General features: G+C 37.8%; 1 protein-coding gene across 7 annotated transcripts in view; it reads left to right on the forward strand.

Moving 5' to 3' along the window:
• HIVEP2 (human immunodeficiency virus type I enhancer binding protein 2) overlaps positions 1–20,535 on the forward strand; it is a 286,897-nt gene extending 266,362 nt beyond the window's left edge. For all 7 annotated transcript variants that reach the window (XM_027850627.1, XM_027850633.1, XM_027850630.1 and 4 more), the window contains 3 exons: positions 604–705; positions 1,524–2,419; positions 18,065–20,535. In XM_027850627.1, the coding sequence (XP_027706428.1) occupies positions 604–705; positions 1,524–2,419; positions 18,065–18,889 (1,823 nt within the window). In that variant the 3' untranslated portion in view covers positions 18,890–20,535. The remainder of the gene's footprint in view (positions 1–603; positions 706–1,523; positions 2,420–18,064) is intronic.
• The last annotated feature ends 1,650 nt before the right edge of the window (positions 20,536–22,185 follow it).

The following is a 22,185-nucleotide window of genomic DNA, read 5'->3' on the forward strand; positions in this document are numbered from 1 at the left end:
TCCTTCCTTCCTTCCTTCCTTCCTTCCTTCCTTCCTCTCTCTCTCTCTCTCTCTCTCTCTCTCTCTCTCTCTCTCTCTTTCTTTCTTTCTTTCTTTCTCCTACGTAGACATATAGATACCTCATAGAACAGGACTGAGAATGCCAACCTTCCCATTAGTCTGGTTGGGGCCTTTTACTGAAGCGATCTAGTTTCCTGAGTTAGCCTATCTATCTATATCTTTTTCGCACTCCTATAGACTAAGAAACACCTGAAACTGGAGCAGACCTCATAGAACATAACATTTTATGAGAAAGAACCCATTATCTCCCAAGGTGGCCCATTTAGTTTTTGTTTGCTTTCACTAAATTCTGTACATGTCTTAAAAATCTGAATTGGCTATGAGTTAGTAAGAAATATTTGTCTTTTTACATGCATCCTTCTTTTCTTCCTCATAGTAATATTTTGTTTTGTGTCAATAGATTCTCAGGGACTGAAGCTTGAGACCAGAATAGCTTCTTGCTGATATAAAGCTGATATAAATTTGTCCCAATTTGGGGTTTCCCAGAGATCCTAACATTATTGATGAGCAATCCATTTCTCATTAGTTTCTGTTTTTGTCTAGGAAATCTAACAAAACATATGAAATCTAAAGCACACATGAAAAAATGTCTGGAGCTAGGAGTATCAATGACATCAGTGGATGACACAGAAACTGAAGAAGCAGGTAGGTCACAGCTTAGCTGATCGCCCTTTGCACAATGCAAATGAGTCATCCACACTTGAGCTGATAAAGTTGGTTTAGGTTAAATTTAAAAAAAAATTGTTAAATGTTTCACTTTAGTAAACGCTAAAGATAGAAGAAATCTGCAGCCCATTTTGTTTTTGAACATAATGAAGAGGCACGGGCAACTAAAGTGTGATTGGGAAAAAAAAAAAAGACCTTACTATAAAAATACCTCTTTCTATAACTATGGCAAAAAAAATTGTGGTAGCAAAGACAATTCAATCAATGCTTTTTCTGGAAAACAATTTGAAAGTCATTCTAATTTATGTCTTTTTTTAAGAACTCGCTCTTAGTTGAACAGACCCATTAATGACAAGTGGAATAATTGAAACCTCTTTTGGCCATATCCTTTAGGCACAATCCTCTTCTAAATCTATGCCCCTAGGTATGGGATAGTATCTTACCCCATCCTCAGCATCATCCTGCAAGACATCAACAAACAAGTATTGAGTGCTTTATGTATGCAAGACAGTGTATGATACAAAGTTGGTCCCTGCCTTCATAAGAGACTTGCTATCTAATTATGGATACAAGACATACATATAAAAAGATAATAGTACAGTATAGTATATTTTAAGTATTATTTGATAGAGTTGTTAGCATTGGTCCAAGGACCAAGTGCTATAAGTCATCAGAGAAAATAGTCAACCTTGTAGGCAATAAACAAGACTTGTTAGAGGTAGTATGATTCTGAACTGAGTGTGGACCAAGATTGTTTTTTGTATCTCATTCTCCACTACCTTTATCAATTATTTCAGAAAACATTGAGGATTTGCACAAGGGAACAGAGAAGAGTAGCATGTCAGGCATTTCAACTGACCACCAGTTTTCAGATGCTGAGGAATCAGATGGTGAGGATGGAGATGATAATGATGATGACGATGAAGATGATGATGAATTTGATGACCAAGGAGACTTGACACCAAAAACAAGATCAAGAAGCACTAGTCCACAACCACCCAGATTCTCCTCATTGCCTGTAAATGTTGGGGCTGTACCCCACAGGGCTCCTACTGATGTTTCAATGGGGCATTCCTCACTGATCAGTTACTTAGTTACTTTACCTAGTATTCAAGTCACCCAGCTTATGACACCAAGTGACTCATGTGAAGATACACAGATGACACAGTATCAGAGATTGTTCCAGAGCAAAAGTACTGATTCGGAGCCAGACAAAGACAGGTTAGATATACCCAGTTGTATGGATGAAGAGTACATGCTTTCTTCAGAACCTAGCTCCTCTCCTAGGGACTTTTCTCCCTCAAGTCGACAGTCTTCACCAGGATATGATTCTTCACCCTGTCGAGATAATTCACCAAATAGGTATTTAATGCCCAAGGGGGATTTATCACCCAGAAGACATTTGTCACCAAGGAGAGATCTTTCACCCATGAGACATCTTTCACCCAGAAAAGAGGCTGCATTGAGGAGAGAGATGTCATCGAGAGATGTTTCACCAAGGCGCCATCTGTCACCTAGGAGGCCCTTGTCACCTGGAAAAGATATAGTGGGTAGAAGAGACCTCTCACCCAGAAGAGAGAGAAGATATATGAACACCATTAGAGCACCATCACCTAGAAGGGCTTTATATCATAATCCACCATTGTCCATGGGGCCGTATTTGCAATCCGAGCCAGTTTTGTTGGGACCTACTGTAAGTATGAAATATACATATATGTACATACATATATATATGTGTGTGTGTGTGTGTATATATATGTGTGTGTATATATATATAGATATAGATATAGATATAGATATAGATATATTTAACATCCATTAAAGAACTGGCACATTGGAGCCCCTCTATAACAAGCCATTGTAATGTGGAATTCATGATAGCATAAAGATGTCTTAGGGCAGATGGGTGAAGTTAGGTATGGAAAGTCACAGAGGAAACATTTAAAAAGTCACTTAAAAGATAATACATACTCATATAAATAAATGCACATTATATTTTATGTAAATACACTAGCAAATTGTTATAACAAAGGCTTGTAGTGTTATAGCAGGGCTCCATTGTGTTTTTATTTAGTAATATTTGGAGATTTTTCTAACTACTTTCTAAGTTTTATTTATTAGTAATACAAATTAAAATAGGCTAAGAAACATTTTTTAAAGGAGCTTTAGAACTTTATCTGAACTCATAATATTATGGTATTTATGAAAATCGTAATTACCTAGGTGGAGGATTGTGTCTCAGCTTTATACCTTGATGTCATAATTTAAAAATCTACTAACCACCTTAACCACAGGTGAATGGATTTTCAAAGTCACTGTGATCGGAGAGGAGAGAAAAAATGTACATTATTTATGAGGAACATTTGTGTGTAGAGGGGAGGTCATAAAAATAGGTCACTTGAGTAACCTACATCTGCTTTTTCTTTCTCTTCTTAGTGTTTCTAGTAATTTAATGAAGTTGGTCAAAATGAAGAATTAGAGAAGGGTAACCTTATCAAAGGTGTATATGAAACTCAAAAAAGCTAGTAGAAGTAGGGAAAAATACTATGGATAAAAACTAGGATAAACTAGGATAAAACTAGAGATTAAAAAAAAATTAGGGATAAAGCTAGTAGACCTAGGGAAAAGCTTTTAGACCTATTATGTGATAATTATTGGGCAGGTAGGTGGTGAAGTGGATAGAGTTCTGGGCTTGGAGTCAGGAAGACTCATCTTTCTGAGTTCAAATTTGGCCTCAGATATTTTCTAGCTGGATGACCCTGGACAAGTCACTTAATCCTGCTTGCAGTTTCCTTATCTATAAAAACAAGCTGGAGAAAGAAATGATGAAAGACTTCAGTATCTTTGCCAAGAAAACCCCAAGTACGGACATAACTGAAATTACAGAACAACAATAAATAATTATTATTCATCAGTAAGCTTTTATTAAGTGCCTGCTTTGTGGAAGGCACTGTGCAAAGTGCTAGGAGTACAGACACAGAAATTAAACTATCCCTGTCCTGGGGAGCTTGAATGCTATGGTAGGGGGTGTGAGGCTGGGGAGAGGACAATACATACTCATATAGGTAAATACAAAATATATTGTAAGAAAATACACTAGCAAATTATGTTGTAGGGAGAGAAGAGAATAAGTATTTATTAAGCACCTACTATGTACCAAGCATTATGCTAAATACAAATATTAAAACATCTGATACTCACAAAAACCCTATAATGTAGGTGGTATTACTATCTCCATTTTATAGTTGAGGAAACGAAGGCAGACAGGTTAAGTGGCTTGCTCAACTCACACAGCTATTAAATGTCTGAGGCCAGATCTGAGCTAAGGCTTTCCTGACTCTAGGCCTAGAGCTATATCCATGACATTACCTAGCTGCCTCTATCATGTCAGCATAGTAAGCATTTAATAAATCCTCTTTAACTGACTGACTGACATTGATACACAGAAACTAATAATAATAATCAGGATTTACTTGTATACACAGTATAAAACCTATTCTAAAAGGACCTCCCTATTTCTACCTCACTTTTGACATTGGAAACATTCTCTCTGCTGTTTGGTCAAGGGTTTTCCCATAATGATAACAAGAGTCATCATAATAAAACCCTACATACTTTGTGTAAATAAGGGGAACTGCTCCTTTTTAGTTTGCTCGTTTCAAATGCACCTTTTTCCCCCTTGTCTGTACCCTTTATTGTGCACAATTCTCCTGCTTTTTTTGTCATGTGAAAAAATATAGTCGTTATCATGCAAGGGTATACAGTGTGGGAAAACAATTACCCAGTCATCAATTCTTGCATATTAGTGCTCCAGTGATTGGTTTCTTCCACTCTCTGCCTTCTTCCTGACCATCAGTACAAGCTTCCCATTTCGATGAGGAGAACTGAGCTGTGAGCTTGAACAATGTCATTTCTTAACTTGAGAAACAAGTACCTGGTGCATTCATGCCTCTCCCTGCTATATCCTGACATGAACATAACCTTCCCAGTTTGCATAATATGTAGTTGTTGCAGAAAAAGCCATGACAACCAAGCCATCATTTGTGACTGGTGAATTAGACAGCCCAAGCCAAGAAAAGAAGGTAAATTACCACTGAGTCACTGGCTGTGGCATTTTGGCAGCACTAAGTAGGAAGGTGGGAACTTCAGCATTTGATGCTGTGGCAGTGTGAATAGAGAGCTATAAATTCCCAGAAGTGCCTGATACAGTATCTGGTGTCTAAGATGCTTTCCTGGGTACAGTGGAGATTCCTAGAGGTGTAATGATGCCGGTGGAAGTGTGTGAGACATAGCTCACCATGAGCATTATGACAGCTCCTATTATAACATTTACCCCATGCATACTTATTGTGGTATTTATGACATGTCAAACCAATTTCAATAAAATGTGATTTTAAAAAAGCATGCCTTTTGTGCAAGTACACTGTGATTAGCACAAATAGCAGCATCCCACAGCCATCTTGGGCAAAGGAATGGAGGGGGTGGATAAAGAGAGTTCATCTAATTTTTGGATGCATGCCCAGAAAGCTGTCATTGGAAATAGGGTAGTTTTATTAGTCATTGAGTTTGCGCCAAAATCATTTTAAAAAATACTAGCTCACCCATGACTGCAGTTTAAAATCATGCAGAATGCAGTTGCAAAAGGTTAAAATTTGAGAAACATATTCTGATTTTCAGACTTCACATCATTCCCTTAAACAGAAACATTTGGCCCTCCCTGCACACCTTTGACTTCTCCAGGGGATAAGGAAAAACAGTATGTGATTTCCCCTTATGTTACTTTTCTTGACATGTCTCTCCAGAGAAGAAAAGGGAGGATGTTCTCCCTTCTGTGATTGGGAAGACAAAGAATACTTGCTAAATGTAATAGAATGGAATTTGCAATAGAGGGAGATGTGCTTCTCCTGTAATGTACCTCACATAGTTAAATGTCTCCACTACCTTCTCCCCAAGAAATAGAAATCAAATACTAAAGAAATGATTAAGAGTACCAGTAATGTTTCATGTTGTTTAACATATATGTGTACCTGCAATATGCTGGTCACAGTAAAGAATGTAGATACTGTACATGGTACTTTTTCAGTAAAATATAAGCTTCAGGATGGAAGGGACTATCTCATTTTTTCCTTTTGTATCCTCAGCATCTATAACAGTGCCTGGCACATCAAAGGCACTAAATAAATGCCTATTGATTAACTAATTTGTTATAACTGGCACAACCAATATCCCTAGAAAAGTCAGGCTTTTGTTAGAATCACCCTTCCTAGTTAGGTTTAATTTTAGGAGAGCTGGGTGAATCTTACAAAACTTCAGTCATCTCTTTTTCCCCAAAAACCTTTCTTCTTCCATTTAGATGCTTTCTGTGTAAATAGACAATTTGCAGGGGGGTGGGAGTGATATGATTCACTCCTCAAAATAGAACAGTCAGATTTTCTATACAGTGCAGAAACATGCTAAGAGCTATGTAAAATTTTACTTGGGTCTCATTAGCCCATGACTTTTACTATGAAGGTTATGTTTGTATAGGTCAAGTGAGTTGGAAAATCTTGCCAAGATTAAACTCAATGGTACAGTTTATGTACTGAAGATGTCTGTGACCCAGAAAATATTGTAGTGTTTTTATGATTATAATGACTTATAATCATAAAGCATGGTTGATAGTTATATAATGTGAAATCTATACTTCTTATCTTGGAGACCACTCCTAGTACTATTGGAAAATAGTTTGTCATTCTTGCACGTTTGGCACCACATATAACATAGAGTGTTGGGTCAAAATAGAGTGGTGAACTTCTCCCTTAAAATAATAGAAACCTAACATATTTTGATCTGAGAAGAAACTTAGTCATGTGGAATGGAGTAGAAATATTTCAAAACAATGGATAGTAAGCACTTTGATGTACATTTTTGTGGAAATGTGATGTCTGCATTTCATACTAATAGAACCTTCTCCTGATTATAGAAATACAGTAGCAAAGGAAGGCAGAATAGCTTTTTGGATAAAAATGGATATCTTTTTGGATAGAGAACCAACCTTGCAGTTGGGAAAAGTAGTTCAAGTCTTCTATCTGACAACTATAGGCTAAGTGACATTGGGGATATCATTTAACTTCTCAGTGCCCTAGGCAACTTTTTAAGACTATGGGTTGCGAATCTTCATCAATGAAGGGAGTTTCTATAATAGGAGTTTTCTGAGCAAACTCTATCCCAAAACATGCATTATGACATGGATAGGTTTTCACATTGCTAGCTTTTGTAGCATATGTAGCTCATGGTGGTTCTGAACTATAGTCCAGCAAATTTTGTTATGGTTTTTATTTATGTGTATCTTTTCAATATACCTCCTTACCCCCCACACTTCTGCTGAAGGTACTGCTACAGCATTTTTTTCTTTTGCTATAGCATTTTTTAACTTAAAATCACAAACCCCAAGTTCAAATCTTAGCTCTGTAGTTTAATGCATATATGACAGTGGACAAATCACTCAACTCTCTGGGCCTTAGTTTCCTTAAGGAAATGAAGGAAAATGAAAGGGATTGGGCACAGGGGTTGGGAACCTGGAGCCTTGAGGCCACATGTGGCCTGATGCCCCCTAATATCTCTTCAAGCTCCAGATCTTTATGTGTGCATGTTCATATACACAGTAATGGCAGGAGCAATACTTAAGAATTCCAGCAGTCAATTGTGTGTGTGTGTGTGTGTGTGTGTGTGTGAAAAATCACAGTATTAAAAGTCCATGATAACAATAGTTACCATGAACTTTATTAACCACTTAACATGGGAATATGTGAATTCACATAGCTAATTGTGCATTGTCACCTTCATTGGGGATCACTGGGATTTTGAATATTAGGCTAACTCTAGAGCTATATGCCTAATGGTCTGATCCAGAAGTATTCCAATACAGGTTAAATCTAATGGTATATCAAGACCACCTTTGTTCATCTCAAGTCCTATAGCGTCCCTCTCATTTTTCAGAATTTTTCAATGATCACAAACAGTGAATAAGCAATCATATCCCCAGGGTATTATGGTACTGTTGGATGGATTTTGCCTGAGCTTTGATTGAAATTCATCTAAGTATTCTCTTAGCATCTTTCCCTACTTAGCTGGAGTTTCAGTTCCCTAATAGTTATTTTTATTATTTGATTTTCAGTATGATAATAATTTTTCTTGGTATTAAGAATATTAGCTAAGTCCTCAGTTAACATAATTACACAGTTTTAGGTTTGGAAGTGTCTTCAGAGGTTTTATGGTAATACTGTACATCAAAGATTGCAATGAGGGGGAGTTTTCTACTTTCCAAGGTAGCCCATTCACATTTTGGCTACCTGCTCTTTTGTACATATCTTTAAATACTTATCTTTCTTTTCTTCCTCACTGTAATTTTTTTTTGTATGTGTCCTGAGAATCTAAATCTTGAGGGTTTCTTTTACCTATGAAGTGAATTTCATTTGTTCAAATTTAGGGCAAGCAATCCTATCTATATTTCTTCAGAATACTTTAAAATCTGTTCTCCCAAAGTCTAGTGTGTAAGTAAGGAAGGATGAAGGCTGGATAGAAGGATGGATAGAGGGATGATTTGAAGTGCTCAGTTACGTACAGAGCCCTTGAAGTGCTTAGAAGGAGAATGATTTCTCCTAACACAATTTAATGCTTCTGTTTCTATGATTTCTTAGATGTCATCACTGAAGAGATGAAACTTCAATTCGATTATTTTAGAACATCTTATTTACTATGTGAACACACTGAATAGATATTTTTATCTTTTTAAAGAAAATTAAAGGAAAATTTCATTTAATCCTTACTGTCCACAGTATCCAAGATTTGCCAGAAATTCTTTAATGAGATCTTAGTAAACTCCAGCCTGTTCAGTGGCTCCCTGACTTTCTCATCATCTTCATTTTTTTCTCTATTTGTCCACCCCAAATGTTCATAGGGACTATTTGTGCCCAACCTGTGATGGAGCATTCCAAGCTTGTATTGCTCAGATCAGTCACAGTTGGACGCATTGTAACTCGACTTTAACATAGTGATGTCATTTTGGTCTTCTTCATGAATGAAAGACAACAATCAACCATTTGGCCACTAACTCAACTCCTTCTAGCTGTTCTCTTCTGATATCACACATGATATTTGTGAGCCTCTAGTAGAGCAAGCAACCCCATAACCAGTACCAAGTGGAAAAAAAATTGGTATGACTTTCAATTCAATGAGCAAGTATTTAGTATTCACCTACTATAATCATATACCAGGCTCTGTGTCAGGTGCTTGAGACAAAATGAAAACAGCCTCTGTCTTCAAGGAGTTGGCATTCTGCTGGCAATCCTTAAAGTCCCATATCTGAAAGGGAATGCACTGTATATCTGTCTCTAAGCACTGCTGCTCTAGTCGTTACTATTCTCTCAACTAAATAGGCTAATTTCCAAAGGAACTGGAGCTTTTTCCTCATAAATAAACAGTGACCTGCGAAGGTTCTATTTTCTTATAGAATTTAAATTTTCCTTTCTTCTTCAAAATTTCCTCCTCAGTCTTTTTTAGGCTTATGAGATCCCTGTGATTATGGGTTTGGTGATCTAATGTCACACCACCCACACTTCCAGTGATTTGTATCCCAATGAATAAAGTACAGTACTGTGCATGATGAAAATGGGGGGTGAGGGGAGGATAAGGTAGCAGAGCTAATGAATCATTAACTATTCCTAAACCCATATCCCTGTATTGTTTTATGCTTTCATTTTTAAAGTGTTTACATGATTGGGAATAATATTAATGGTTCAAAGAATACAAAATCCTTTGAATTATAGAAAATGAAGGGTCCCTGAAATGTCCCAGAAAATCTTCCTTTTCCATGTAGTTGGATGAATATAGGTGTTTCCTGATGAGCATCCGGAATGGTGATTTGATCTGTCTTACTTGAATACTTGAATAAAGAAGGGTGATTCCATTATTCTTTTTGGATGATAATCCCCTGAAGGAACAAATCTCAGTACTAAAATTCTGATGATACATGACATAATCCCCACTTAGAATGCCATGTTCAGTGAATATTTTCAAAGGTCAAAACTGGAAAACTATAATTTCATTTACTAGTCCCTCATCCTTTTTCCCACCTCCTTAAAATGAGTGTTCCTTGAAGGATCTGTCCTTGGCCCTCTCTCTTCCTCTCTTCCTACCTTTTCTCCCTTATTACTCACATTCAAACCCATAACTTTGCTTCCACTCTTCCATAGGCTGCTTTATCTCCATCTCCCAGTTTCTTTCCCACCCATATCTCCAGCCATCCATGAAACATATCTGTTAGACTTTAAGCTCCTTCTGGGCACAGATTATCTTTTGTCTCTCTTTGCATCCCCAGCACTTAACACAGTGCCTGGCATATAGTAGGCACTTAATAAATATTTGCTGATTGATTGATCCCACCTGGATGTTTTATGTAAAGCTCAACATGCCCAAAACAGCTTTACTATCTTTTCCCAAAAACCTACTCACTTTGACTTCACTGTTTCTGGAAGAAGCATCACTATTCTCCCAGTCTTTTGGATCATAGATTAAGAACTCAAAGAGACCTTTGAGGCCACCATTCCAACCTCCTCATTTTACAGATCAGGAAATGGAGACTGAAGGAAGTTCAGGGTCTTACCCAGGGTTGTGCAACTAGTCATTATCTGAGGCAGAATCTGGACTCAGATCTTCTTAACTCTGAGTGCAGAGCAAGCCCTACCCATTGTCCCCACCTAGTTGCCTTTTCAAAATCTTGTTTAAAACTTTCCTTGTTAAAAAACCAAAAACCAAGAAACAAAAAACTTACTGGTGTTTCTGATTCTTCCTTTGAGTCAGTCAATTAGCAAATCACATTGATTTTGCCCCAACAATATCTCTTGTAAACATTCTCCTTCTTTTTCCCCACTACTAGCACACAATTACAAGTCCTCATTAATATTTATCAGAGTATTATGGTAGCCTCCTGACAAGTGTTCCTATCTTCTGTCTCTGCCTCTGAACTGCTGCTAAACTTATTTGCCTTGTACAGAAATATGGTCTTGTTACTTCTGTCTTCAAAAACCCTCATAGGCTTCCTAACTGTTGCTGAGTGAAGGTCATAGAATTTTAGAGCTAGAGCGTACCTTTAGAGATCATCTAGATCAACTGCCTTATTTTACAGGTGAGAAAACTGAGGCCGTGAGACATATAGGGGCAGCTAGGTGGTGCATTGGATAGAGTGCTGGGCCTGGAGTCAGGAAGACTCATCTTTCTGAGTTCAAATATGGCCTAAGACATTTACTAGCTGTGTGACCCTGGGCAAGTCACTTCATCCTTCTTGCCTCAGTTTCCTTTTCTGTAAAATGAGTTGGAGAAGGAAACGGCAAACCACTCCAGTATCTTTGTCAAGAAAATCCCAAATGGGATCACAAAGAGTCAGACATGACTGAAATGAATGAACAACAAAAGACATGTAGCCTGGGATCCCAAAAGTAGCAGCAACATTGAGAGATCCTGAATCCAAGTGTTTTGATACCAACTAGTGCTTTTATTTTTTTAAATTTTTTTAAAATTCTATTCTTTTTTATTTTTAGTTTTCAACATTTACTTACACAAGATTTTGAGTTCCAAATTTTCCACCCAATTTCACCCCTCCCCCACCCCCAGATGGCATGCATTCTGAGTACCCCTTCCCCTGGTCTGCTTTCCCTGCTATCTCTCCCCCCCTTCCCCTTCTATTTTCCTGTAGGGCAGGATAGATTTCTGTACCCCATTTCCTGTATTTATTATTTCCCAGTTGTATGTGAAAATATTTTTTTTAAACATGTGTTTTTAAAACTTTGGGTTCCAAATTTTCTCCCTTCCTCCTTCCCTACCCACCCTCATTGAAAAGGCAAGCAACACAATATAGGTTATACATGTGCAGTTATGCAAAACACTTCCATAGTAGACATGCTGTGAAAAACTAACTCTATTTCCCTTAATCCTGTCCTCCCCCCATTTATTCTATTCTTTCTTTTGACTCTGTGCCTCCTCAGAAGTATTTGCTTCTGATTACCCCCTTTCCCAATCTTCCCTCCTCTCTATCAATGCCCTACTCTTTTGCCCCTTTCCCCTCCTATTTTCCTGTAGGGTAAGACAGATTTCCATACCCAATTGAGTGTGTATGTTACACCCTCCTTAAGTCAAATCCTATAAGAATAAGATTCGCTCATTTCCTCTCACCTTCCCCCAGTTCCCCTCCACTGTAAGAGCCTTTTCTTTTCTGTTTTTTTTGTGAGATAATTTACCCCATTCTACCTGTCCTTTTCTCCTTCTCTTAGTGTAATACTCTTTCACCCCTTAATTTTATTCTCCAGATGTGACCCCTTCATCTTCAACGCACCCTGTGCCCTCTATCTATCTATCTATCTATCTATCTATCTATACATATATACATACATATAATTTTTTCCCTCCAACTACCCTAATACTAACAAAAGTCTTATGAGTTACAAATATCATCTTTCCATGCAGGAATGTAAACAGTTCAACCTTAATAAATCTCTTATGATTTTTCTTTCCTGTTTACCTCTTCATGTTCTACTTGAGTCTTGTATTGGAAAGTCAAATTTTCTATTCAACTCTGGTCTTTTCATCAAGAATGCTTGAAAGTCCTCTATTTCACTGAATGACCATTTCTTCCCCTGAAGAATTATACTCAGTTTTGCTGGGTAGGTGATTCTTGGTTGCAATCCTATCTCCTTTGCCCTCCGGAATATTATATTCCATGCCCTTTGGTCCCTTAATGTAGAAACAGCTAAATCTTGTGTTATCCTGATTGTGTTTCCACAATACTTGAATTGTTTCTTTCTGGCTGCTTGTAATATTTTCTCCTTGACCTGGGAACTCTGGAATTTGGCTACAATATTCCTAGGAGTTTTCCTTTGGGGATCTCTTTCAGGAGGAGATCGATGGATTCTTTCAATATCTATTTTGCCCTCTGGTTCTAAAATATCAGGGCAGTTTTCCTTGATAATTTCTTGAAAGATGATGTCTAGGCTCTTTTTTTGATCACGGCTTTCAGATAGTCCAATAATTTTTAAATTCTCTCTCCTGGATCTATTTTCCTGGTCAGTTGTTTTTCCAATGAGATATTTCACATTGTTTTCTAATTTTTCATTCTTTTGGATTTGTTTTACAGTGTCTTGATTTCTCATAAAGTCACTAGCTTCCAATTGCTCTATTCTAATTTTTAAGGAAGTATTTTCTTCAGTAAGCTTTTGGACTTCCTTTTCCATTTGGCCAATTTTGCTTTTTAGGGCATTCTTCTCTTTGTTGGCTTTTTGGACCTCTTTTGCCATTTGGGTGAGGCTATTTTTTAAGGTGTTATTTTCTTCAGTATTTTTTTGGGTCTCCTTTAGCAAGCTGTTGACTTGCTTTTCATGATTTTCTTGCATCACTCTCATTTCTCTTACCAGTTTTTCCTCTACTTCTCTTGCTTGCTTCTCAAAATCCCTTTTGAGCTCTTCCAAGGCCTGGGACTGATTCATATTTTTCTTGGAAGTTTTGGATGTAGGAGCTTTGACTTTGTTTTCTTCTTCTGGTTGTATGTTTTGATCTTCTTTGTTACCAAAGTAAGATAATATAGTCTGACTCTTTTTGCGCTGCTTACTCATGATCCCAACCAATTACTTGAGTTTTAAGGTCTTTGTTGAGGTAAGAGTCTGTTTCCAATGTGGCGAATGTACTGTCCCAAGTTTTGGGGGTTTGTTGTTTTCAGAGATACTTCTAGGGACCTGAAAATTTTCAGTTCTTCCAAGATGCTATGATAAGGGGCGAGGTGTTTCCTCTCCACCACCACAACAAGTTCCACCACACCACACTCCTCCTCACCCCAGGACTGCCCCTCAGAACTGTGACCTAGATCAAAGCACGGGCAAAGCAAGAGATTCCTGCCTCAGCACTGGCAAAGAGATCCTTGCAATCCCCTTCTGATCAGCCGCTCGATTCCCTCTCAGTCTGTGGGCTGGAAGCTCAGGACGCAGCCGCTGCCCTTGGGGCGGCTTAGATCTGGCTTCTTCTGTCACTGCAGTAACAGACTTTTCCCACTGACCTTCTAAGTTGTCTTTGGCATTCGTGGGTTAAGAAGTCTGGAAACCACCACAGCTGCCCAGGATTCAGCCCTCTGAGGCCTACTCCAGGGTTGTTGAGGCCTGCGTGCCAAACTGTGCTCCTCTCCCAGCCCAGCGCAATATACCTTTATGATCAGCCATCCAGGTTGTCTTGGGCTGGAAATTTGTTTTACTCTGTTTTTTTGTGGGTTCTGCTGCTTTAGAATTTGTTTAGAGCCATTTTTTGTAGGTATTTGGAGGGCTTTGGGGGAGAGCTCTAGCAAGTCACTGCTTTCCCTCCGCCATCTTGGCTCTGCCCCCCACTTGTAACTCTTTCAACCAGTGCTTTTATGTAATACTTCCTCTGGCACCTCCTCTTGCTATTCAAGGCTTTCCACAATCTAGCACTGCCCAGTTTTCCGAGGATTCTGTTGTATCATACTTTACATATTTTATATGTAGGGAAGAACATTTTAATAGACAAATTCCATATTATTTTTACAAAAATAATTTTGACCTCACAGGTTTCCTGAAATGGTCTTGGGATGGTCAGAAATCCATGGACCACACTTTGAGAATCATTGCTTGCTCCAAGCAGAACTACTCGTCATCCTCTATTGATGTACAATATTTTGCTGTCCCTTTGTCTTTACCCCTAGTGCTCTTCCTGCTTCCCCCAGGAATCAGTTCAAATCTGGCTTTCTGCCAGAGATCTCCCTTGTTTCTCCCAGCTGCTAGTCCCTTCCCTCAGATTGCCTTCCACCTATTCCACATTTATCTTGTATGCACCTGATTATTTTTCTTTGTCTCCCACATTAGAATGTGAACTTCTTGAAGGCAAAGACTGCTTTTGCTTTTCTTTCTTTCTCCAATGCGTAGCACACTGCCTGGGAATTTGTTGTTGTTCAGTTGTGTTCCACTCTTCATAACCCCATGGACTTCCATGGGGTTTTCTTGGCAAAAATACTGGAGTGATTTGCTATTTCCTTCCCCAGTGTGCCCCCGTTTTACAGATGAGGAACTGAAGCAAATAGGGGTTAAGTGACTTGGCCAGGGTCACACATCTAGTAAGTGTCTGAGGCCAGATTTGAACGCAGATCTTCCAGGCCCCATGTTTGATCCACTGGATTATCTAGCTGCTTGGGATATAGTAAGTGCTTAATAAATGCTTGTTGACTGGCTCATTGACCACCTCCCCTTCATCTGTCAAATTTCTGTTCAGTTTTTTTTATAACCTACTTCAAATGCCTCCATCTTTGTCAATCATTTCCTGGTATCATAATTGAACTGACCTTCCTTCAGAAGACTTCACATAGCACTTTGGTCATATTTCTCATGAATTCATGTATTCCTTTATATTATAATTAATTTTATATTTTCATAATGCGCAAGTAGGATGTAAGTTCCATGAAGGCAGAGAATATCTTATCTAATTTTTTTTTCTCCCATCCTTTTGTATAGTGCTTACACACAATAGATACTTAATAAGTATTTGCTGGATTGAATCTAATTCAAGTTTTAGTCTGGGATTTCAAGTAACATTAGTGGAAAGAGCACTGAAGTTGGAGTCAGGAGCTGAGAGTTCAAATCTTGATTCTGTCATTTAATAGCTGTATCATGCTAGGCAAATCATTACTAATGAATTGATAAAGGAATAGATGCCATGCTTATCAGATTTGCAGATTACACAAATGTAAGGAAGGAGAGCTATATCTTAGGTTTCAGAGTAAAAGTCAAAAAGATCTCACTTCATTAAAAAACAAGCTGATGAATGCAAAGTCTTACAGTTTGGACTTTAAAAAGTCAACTTCTGGGGCAGCGAGGTGGTACAGTGGATATAGCATCGGCCCTGAAGTCAGGAGGACCTGAGTTCAAATCCGGCCTCAGACCAAATACTTGACACGTACTAGCAGTGTGACCTTGGGCAAGTCACTTAACCCCTGATTGCCTCACCCCCCCAAAAAAAATCAACTTCTTAAGTACAAGATAATAATGATAGCAATAATAATAATAACAACAACTAGCATTTGTATACCATTTTAAGGTTTGCAAAACACTTTACAAATATTAACTCATTGTATCCTTATAACAACCCTTGGAGGTAGGTACTATTTTTATCCTTGTTTTATAGATAAAGAAACTGAGGCAAATAGAGGCTTAAGTGACTTACCAAGGGTCTTATAGTTAAGTGTCTGAGTCCGTTTTTGAGCTCAGGTTTTCCTGACTCCATGTATAGCCTTTTATCCACTGTACTACCTATCTGCCATGGAGGAGATGGTAGTCCTGAAAAGGATTTGGAGATTTTAGTGAACTCCAAGATACATAAAAGATAACAGTGTGACATAGCATCCAGAAAACATTCGTATGATATTAGGCTACATTAAGAGAGCCCAGGAGTAGACTATCATTGTTTGTTCGTTTTTCAGGCATGTCTGACTCTCTGTGACCCCATTTGGAGTTTTCTTGGCAAAGATACTAGAGTGGTTTGCCATTTCCTTCTCCAGCTAATTTGACAGATGAGGAAACTGAGGCAAACAGGGTTAAATGACTTGCCCAGGGTCACACAGCTAGTACGTGTCTGAGGCCGGATTTGAATTCTGGAAGTTGAGTCTTCCTGACTCCAGGTCCAGCACTCTATCTACTAGCTGTCCCCTCCTTCCCTACATATCTTCAGTTAAAACCTGGATATCTATTTGTCAAGTATGTTGAATTATAGAGACAATTCTTGTTCAGAGATGGGTTGGACAGCTAGGTAACATTGTGTGTAATGGACTTGGGAATAAGGAAGACCTAAGCTCAAATTTTGCCTTAGACGCTTCCTAGCTATGTGTTCCTGGTCAAATCACTTAACCTTTCTGTCTCAATTTCCTTATCTGTAAAATGGGCATAATAAAAGCATCTACCTCATGGGGTTGTTAGAAGGATCAAATAAGATTCTGTGTGTGTGTGTGTGTGTGTGTGTGTGTGTGTGTAGCTTTGCAAACTAACTACACAAATGCTAGCTATTATTATATTATTTGTTATTATGGCCTCTGATGTCCCTTCTCTTTTTGTGATTTGTTTTTTATTCTATGAAGCCATTTCCCTTCTCTGAGGCTCACTTTCCTTATCTATAAAATAGGAATAATAATATTTGAGCTATCAGCCTCACAAGGCTGCTGAGTGAAATACTTTGTAAATTTGAAAGTTCTTCATAAACGTGAATTATTATTATGATTATTGCCAATAATAATAACGTCCACCAAATGTCAAATTAGATCAAAAGGTGTAAAAGTGACCCCTTATGGTCTACAAAGCAATGTTCAAATTCAACAACTATCATATAAAAGGAGGAATTAAACTGTCCAAATAAAATGTCTCATTTCTAGTTGCCAACTCCAGCTTAACAAGTTGTGGCTTTGAAATATGTTAGGATAATTACTGCTACAAAAGATAACAGTTCTTGCAGCAGAGGCAATCATCCCTATTCTATCTTAGCGACCTCTCATGAGATCTCATATCCAGATCTGAGTTCAAGATGAAAGGGCTTTTAGAAAAGAGATTTACAAAGGCCGTTTCCTGAGGTCAGAGGTAGCATATTGATGGAACCAACTTGAGGAGGAATTTTGTTCCTGATATTTGACACTTACACTGTCACCTGGTCTGTAGAAAATTCAAAGATGCCAATCTCTAGGGCTGTCAATCCAGTCACATTCATCAACACTTTTTGAAAACGAAAAGCATAAAATAAAATCTGCCCAGTGTATGAACAGACGGTGAACTTTTTATTTCTACAAGATTTGGATAAGGCTTCATGTAATTGAATCCTAGCTAGTTTTTTTCTTTTTTGGAGAGAAGAAAAAACTGTTAATATTTTAAAGTTGGTAAGCTCTTTGTGATAATTATATATGTATTTATAATATTATAGTGTTGTATATACATATATTATGTATATATATTAAATATTACTTCTCTAATAATTTAAAACAAAGTATGTTTCTCTCTCTATATATATATATAATATTTATATTTAGTGGACTATATACTGAATGTATTGCCACATGGTTGGTTTTTAAAAAACAAAAATATTCCGAGGCTGACGCTTTTGGAGTAATTGCCCAAAGTGATAAGACTTTTGTTTTGCAAAGTGAAAAACCATGGAAAAGGAATAGGTAGATTTGCAGCATTCATGAAAAGTGCTGAGGTTTGGAATAGCCCATCAGTATTATTGTGAATAGAATGCTAGGTTTTGAAACATATATTCTGTTTGTTTCTCTTTGCAGAATTTACGAAGAGGATTACCTCAGGTTCCCTACTTCAGTCTCTACGGGGACAGAGAAGGTGCTCATGAACAGCAATGCTCTAGCCTTTTCCCTGAAGGTCCTAATGACTATGTCTTTAGTCATCTTCCACTCCACTCTCAGCAACAAGTGCGAGCTCCTATTCCCATGAGGCCCATTGGTGGGATCCAAATGGTCCACTCCATACCCACGGCCATTTCAGGTTTACATGCTCCGCCCACAATGCCTCTGCCAGTGGAGGGCTCTGAGGAAAAGCAAAGAGCTGCAGCTGAAACCATTGCTAGAGAACCCTACAACATCTCCCAGCCTCATGAGAAACATTCTTCTCATGCCTTGCACTCATCTGGTCCACCCAGCACATCCTCTTCCGCCCTACTCCTGCTGAAACAGAGCACTTCAGAAGACAGTCCAAATGCCACAGAGAGGGAACATGAGGAGCCCATACAGACTTGTACAAAAGCCATCGCCTCTCTCCGCATTGCCGCAGAAGAGGCCAATCTGCTTGGGGCAGATCAGTTGTCAAAGGCGCTGGAGCCTCATCAGAAACCCTCAGAAAGTGCACATTTGAGCATAAGACACTTTAGTGGATCTGAGCCAGGCCAGCCCTGTACCTCAGCCACCCACCCTGACTTGCACGATGGTGAAAAGGACAACTTTGGTACATCACAGACTGAATTAGCTCATTCCACATTTTACAGTAAGAGTTGTGTGGATGTCCAACAGTTAGGTTTTCATAGCCGAAAGGAATTACCTTCAAGCACACAGGAAGGCAAAGATCCCGCATCAGAAAAGAGTCAACTACATTGATCAGAGATGCATGGAGACTTTCACCCATACATTTACCCATTACTTTTGTTTTTGTTTTTCTAGAGATAGAAGTAATCAAGTTTATAGCATGCCTGTCCTAAGTTACAGTAGTTTGCTATTATATATACTTTTGTTATATCAGAAAAAAATTAGTTAAAACAATGAGTCATCATGAGCCTGACCAAATCAAAATTTGAAATTCTCCTTTTGGGTCTGGTACTTTTAAATTGTACAGATGTTTGTGCCTTTTCTTTACTTTGCTTATATTCTTATAAGCATTTTTTAGCAGTAATTTGTACATATTTTAGAATTTGTGTATCTGCTTTGTAATAAATGTAATTTCTTTCCTTTTTTGGACACTTGGATCTAAATGATGTAAAGCAAAAACAAGCATCAATATATATGTGAGGTTGCACTAAAACATATTTTTATATGATTAAAACTGAACAGCTTTTATGTACAGCTCCAATTCTGTAATACTAATATTTATTTACTTTGTTTCATAAATTGTACATTTTTTCTTAATGTTGTGGATTGCTTTTCTATGTGAAGCATGGGATTTACTGCTGCGTAATTAGAACAAACTGTATATTGTAAACAAGATATTTAAATTAGAGTATCTTATCTTATTCTGCACTCATGCATTAGTTTAACAAAAGGATAAAGGATGTATCTGTCAGTTCTTAACTCCTGTATTTTTTTTTTTTGTCTCTTGTTTGCTGGATTGATGATAACTTAAGTGCTGATTGTGATTTTAAACTGATAGTACCGTAAAGCATTAAAGTAAAACAATGTGCTATTGTGAGTTTTTTCAAAGCTTTATAAATCAGTTATAAATATATTAAAAAGTATTTGGTCTTATGTGAACATGTTGATCTATATACTCATCTAAAATATGGGAAAACATTCCGCCCCATGTAAATATGTACAAGTGCATCACTGGTACAATTTTATGGAACTCAGTTGGACACTAGGTTGCCAGATACCTATATGTGGGAGTGTCTTTAAAAATTAAAGGGACAAAGCACATCCGACTGTGTAGAAAACTTGGTTATCGGCGGGCCCGGTGGCGTGGCTTAGCAGTGCTGTGCATTGCCAATGAAGAACACCTAAGCTCAGAAGTTACCTTGGTTCTTGCTGCACGAGTTGGCGAGTGGAACTCAGGCACCTTATAGACACGTCATACATGAACTCTGAGGGGTGGGTGTGGAGGAGGGAAAGGATCATGGAGGCCTACTCACCAGTCCCCTCCTCTTTCCTGTTAGTCCGTCCACAGAGTAAATAATTAGCTTTTGGGGAGGTCACTTTACCCTCTGGGTTAGGGGAAGAGTGTCAATGTACTGGCTTTCTCGTAGGGGTAAAGGGTTAATGGAAAGAGAATGTAGGGCCTGAAGAATGAGATGACATATAGAGAGGGAATCATTCAGAATGGTTTTCAGTTAGGAAGGTGTGAAGGTAGAGAGAACTTTGGCTTATAGGTTTGGAGAAGTGGGAGAAGCAGGAAGGAGTGCAATGATACAAAAACACAATCTGGGTTATCTTTGTTCTATTTTAGTGGATTATAATTCTGTGAAACCAAGTTTGTATATTGAATTACATTAAGGAGTGTTCTTTAAAAAGAAATAAATATACAATTACATGCATGAGGTGTCTAGTTTTCATGTGTTGTTTTGTTTTTTAATTTCCAAATTTGGTTTCTGATGAACCTTTAGTGGTACAGTATTTTAGCCTATGTGATAGGTTCTACCATTCCTGGGAAGTGGTAGATGTGCTTGAATTCATCAGGAGAGGGGATTGCCCTTTGGCTATCTGCCAAATGACATGTGAATAGCACTAAACTTTTAGAAATACAAATTTTGAGTCTATACTTAATAATATTTGAGTTTATCCTTGCCAGTATTCTAGCTTATTGTGATAATGGTCCTGTCCCCAAAATGGAATTGCATGAATTGACTCATCCAAGGTTGAAGAGACATGTTTTTATTTATTTCTGAGATACCTGTAGCATATCAGTAAATGCCAAAGGAGTCAGAGTTAGAGACAAAAAGAACCTTTCTTTTTTTTTTCTCTTTCAGTCTTACCATCTCCCAAACTCCATATGCCCGAATCTCCATAGGCAAAAATATTGCCAAGTTCACTATGCTAAAGAACCATTAATGTACCATGCAAAAATGACCTTCAAGTCATATTATTTGTTGTAAGAGTGAGATCTGATAGGATTGTAATGGTCAAGAGCTCATAGATTTTCCTCTCAAAATGATGGATTTATAACTCACCTATCTTAATTGAGAGCTATAAAGTGATGAGTGTATCCTCAATTTGGGAGCAAACTGTATACCTACCAGACTCTCTTTCTTAGACAATGTTCTCTGAAGATGTACAAATTTTATCAAAACCTCTGATACAGCTCTGTGACAGGCCAGAATCTTAGAAGACTTTAACCTTGTGTATCTACATAGCTCATTTACAATCAAATAGATTTTATTTCTGATCCAACCTTGCAATTTGTGTATCTCATTCCTATCAATTATTTTGTTGTGCCCATTGTTTCAAACTCTTGCTTGGGTTTGATATTCTGGAATATTCTGGGCCATCTAATAACCCAACGTCTTGTTCTAAATTTTTTAAACTTGGATTTTTAAGAACTTTATAATATTATTTCTAGGGAGTGACAGTGAAGAATCCTATTTTTGTGGATATGGATCACAATTACTAAAAAATAAGAAATTTGCATTCTTCAGTTGATAAGTGGCTAGAGGACCAGACCTGGAATCCAGAAGACTGAGGTTCAACTCCTGACATGTAATAGTAGTGTGAACCATGGGCATCACAATCTCTCTGAAGCTGAGGTGTCACTCTTAAGGCTTATTAATTAACTAAGTTATAGAAAGGCTGTGATCATAGTATCACCAATTTGGAGTTGGAAGGAACCTTAGAGGTCATTGAGTTCAACCCCATCATTTTATAGATAAAGAGACTGAAGCCAACAGAAGCTAAATGAATGCCCGAAGCCACACTGTTTGTAAGTGTTTGAGCCTAGGTCTTCCTGACCCCAGGTCCAAAGCACTATCTGTTTCATCTCTCAAGATAAAGCTGTCTTTGGGGGCTTAAAACACAAATTTATTTTTTAACATTAAACATTGCTTAATATTATAAAGATGTTTTTACTATCCTTCCAAAATGCATTAATATGGTCCTGCCATTTTACATGTCACTTTTCCCCCTGAGGTTGTCAATTGATCTGGATCATCCAAAAGCCATTTTTACAGCAGCTGGCTAACAAAGGTATCGTAAGT

This window comes from Vombatus ursinus, unplaced genomic scaffold, assembly GCF_900497805.2.
Source record: "Vombatus ursinus unplaced genomic scaffold, bare-nosed wombat genome assembly UNPS02009132.1, whole genome shotgun sequence".
Classification (NCBI taxonomy): Eukaryota; Metazoa; Chordata; class Mammalia; order Diprotodontia; family Vombatidae; genus Vombatus; species Vombatus ursinus.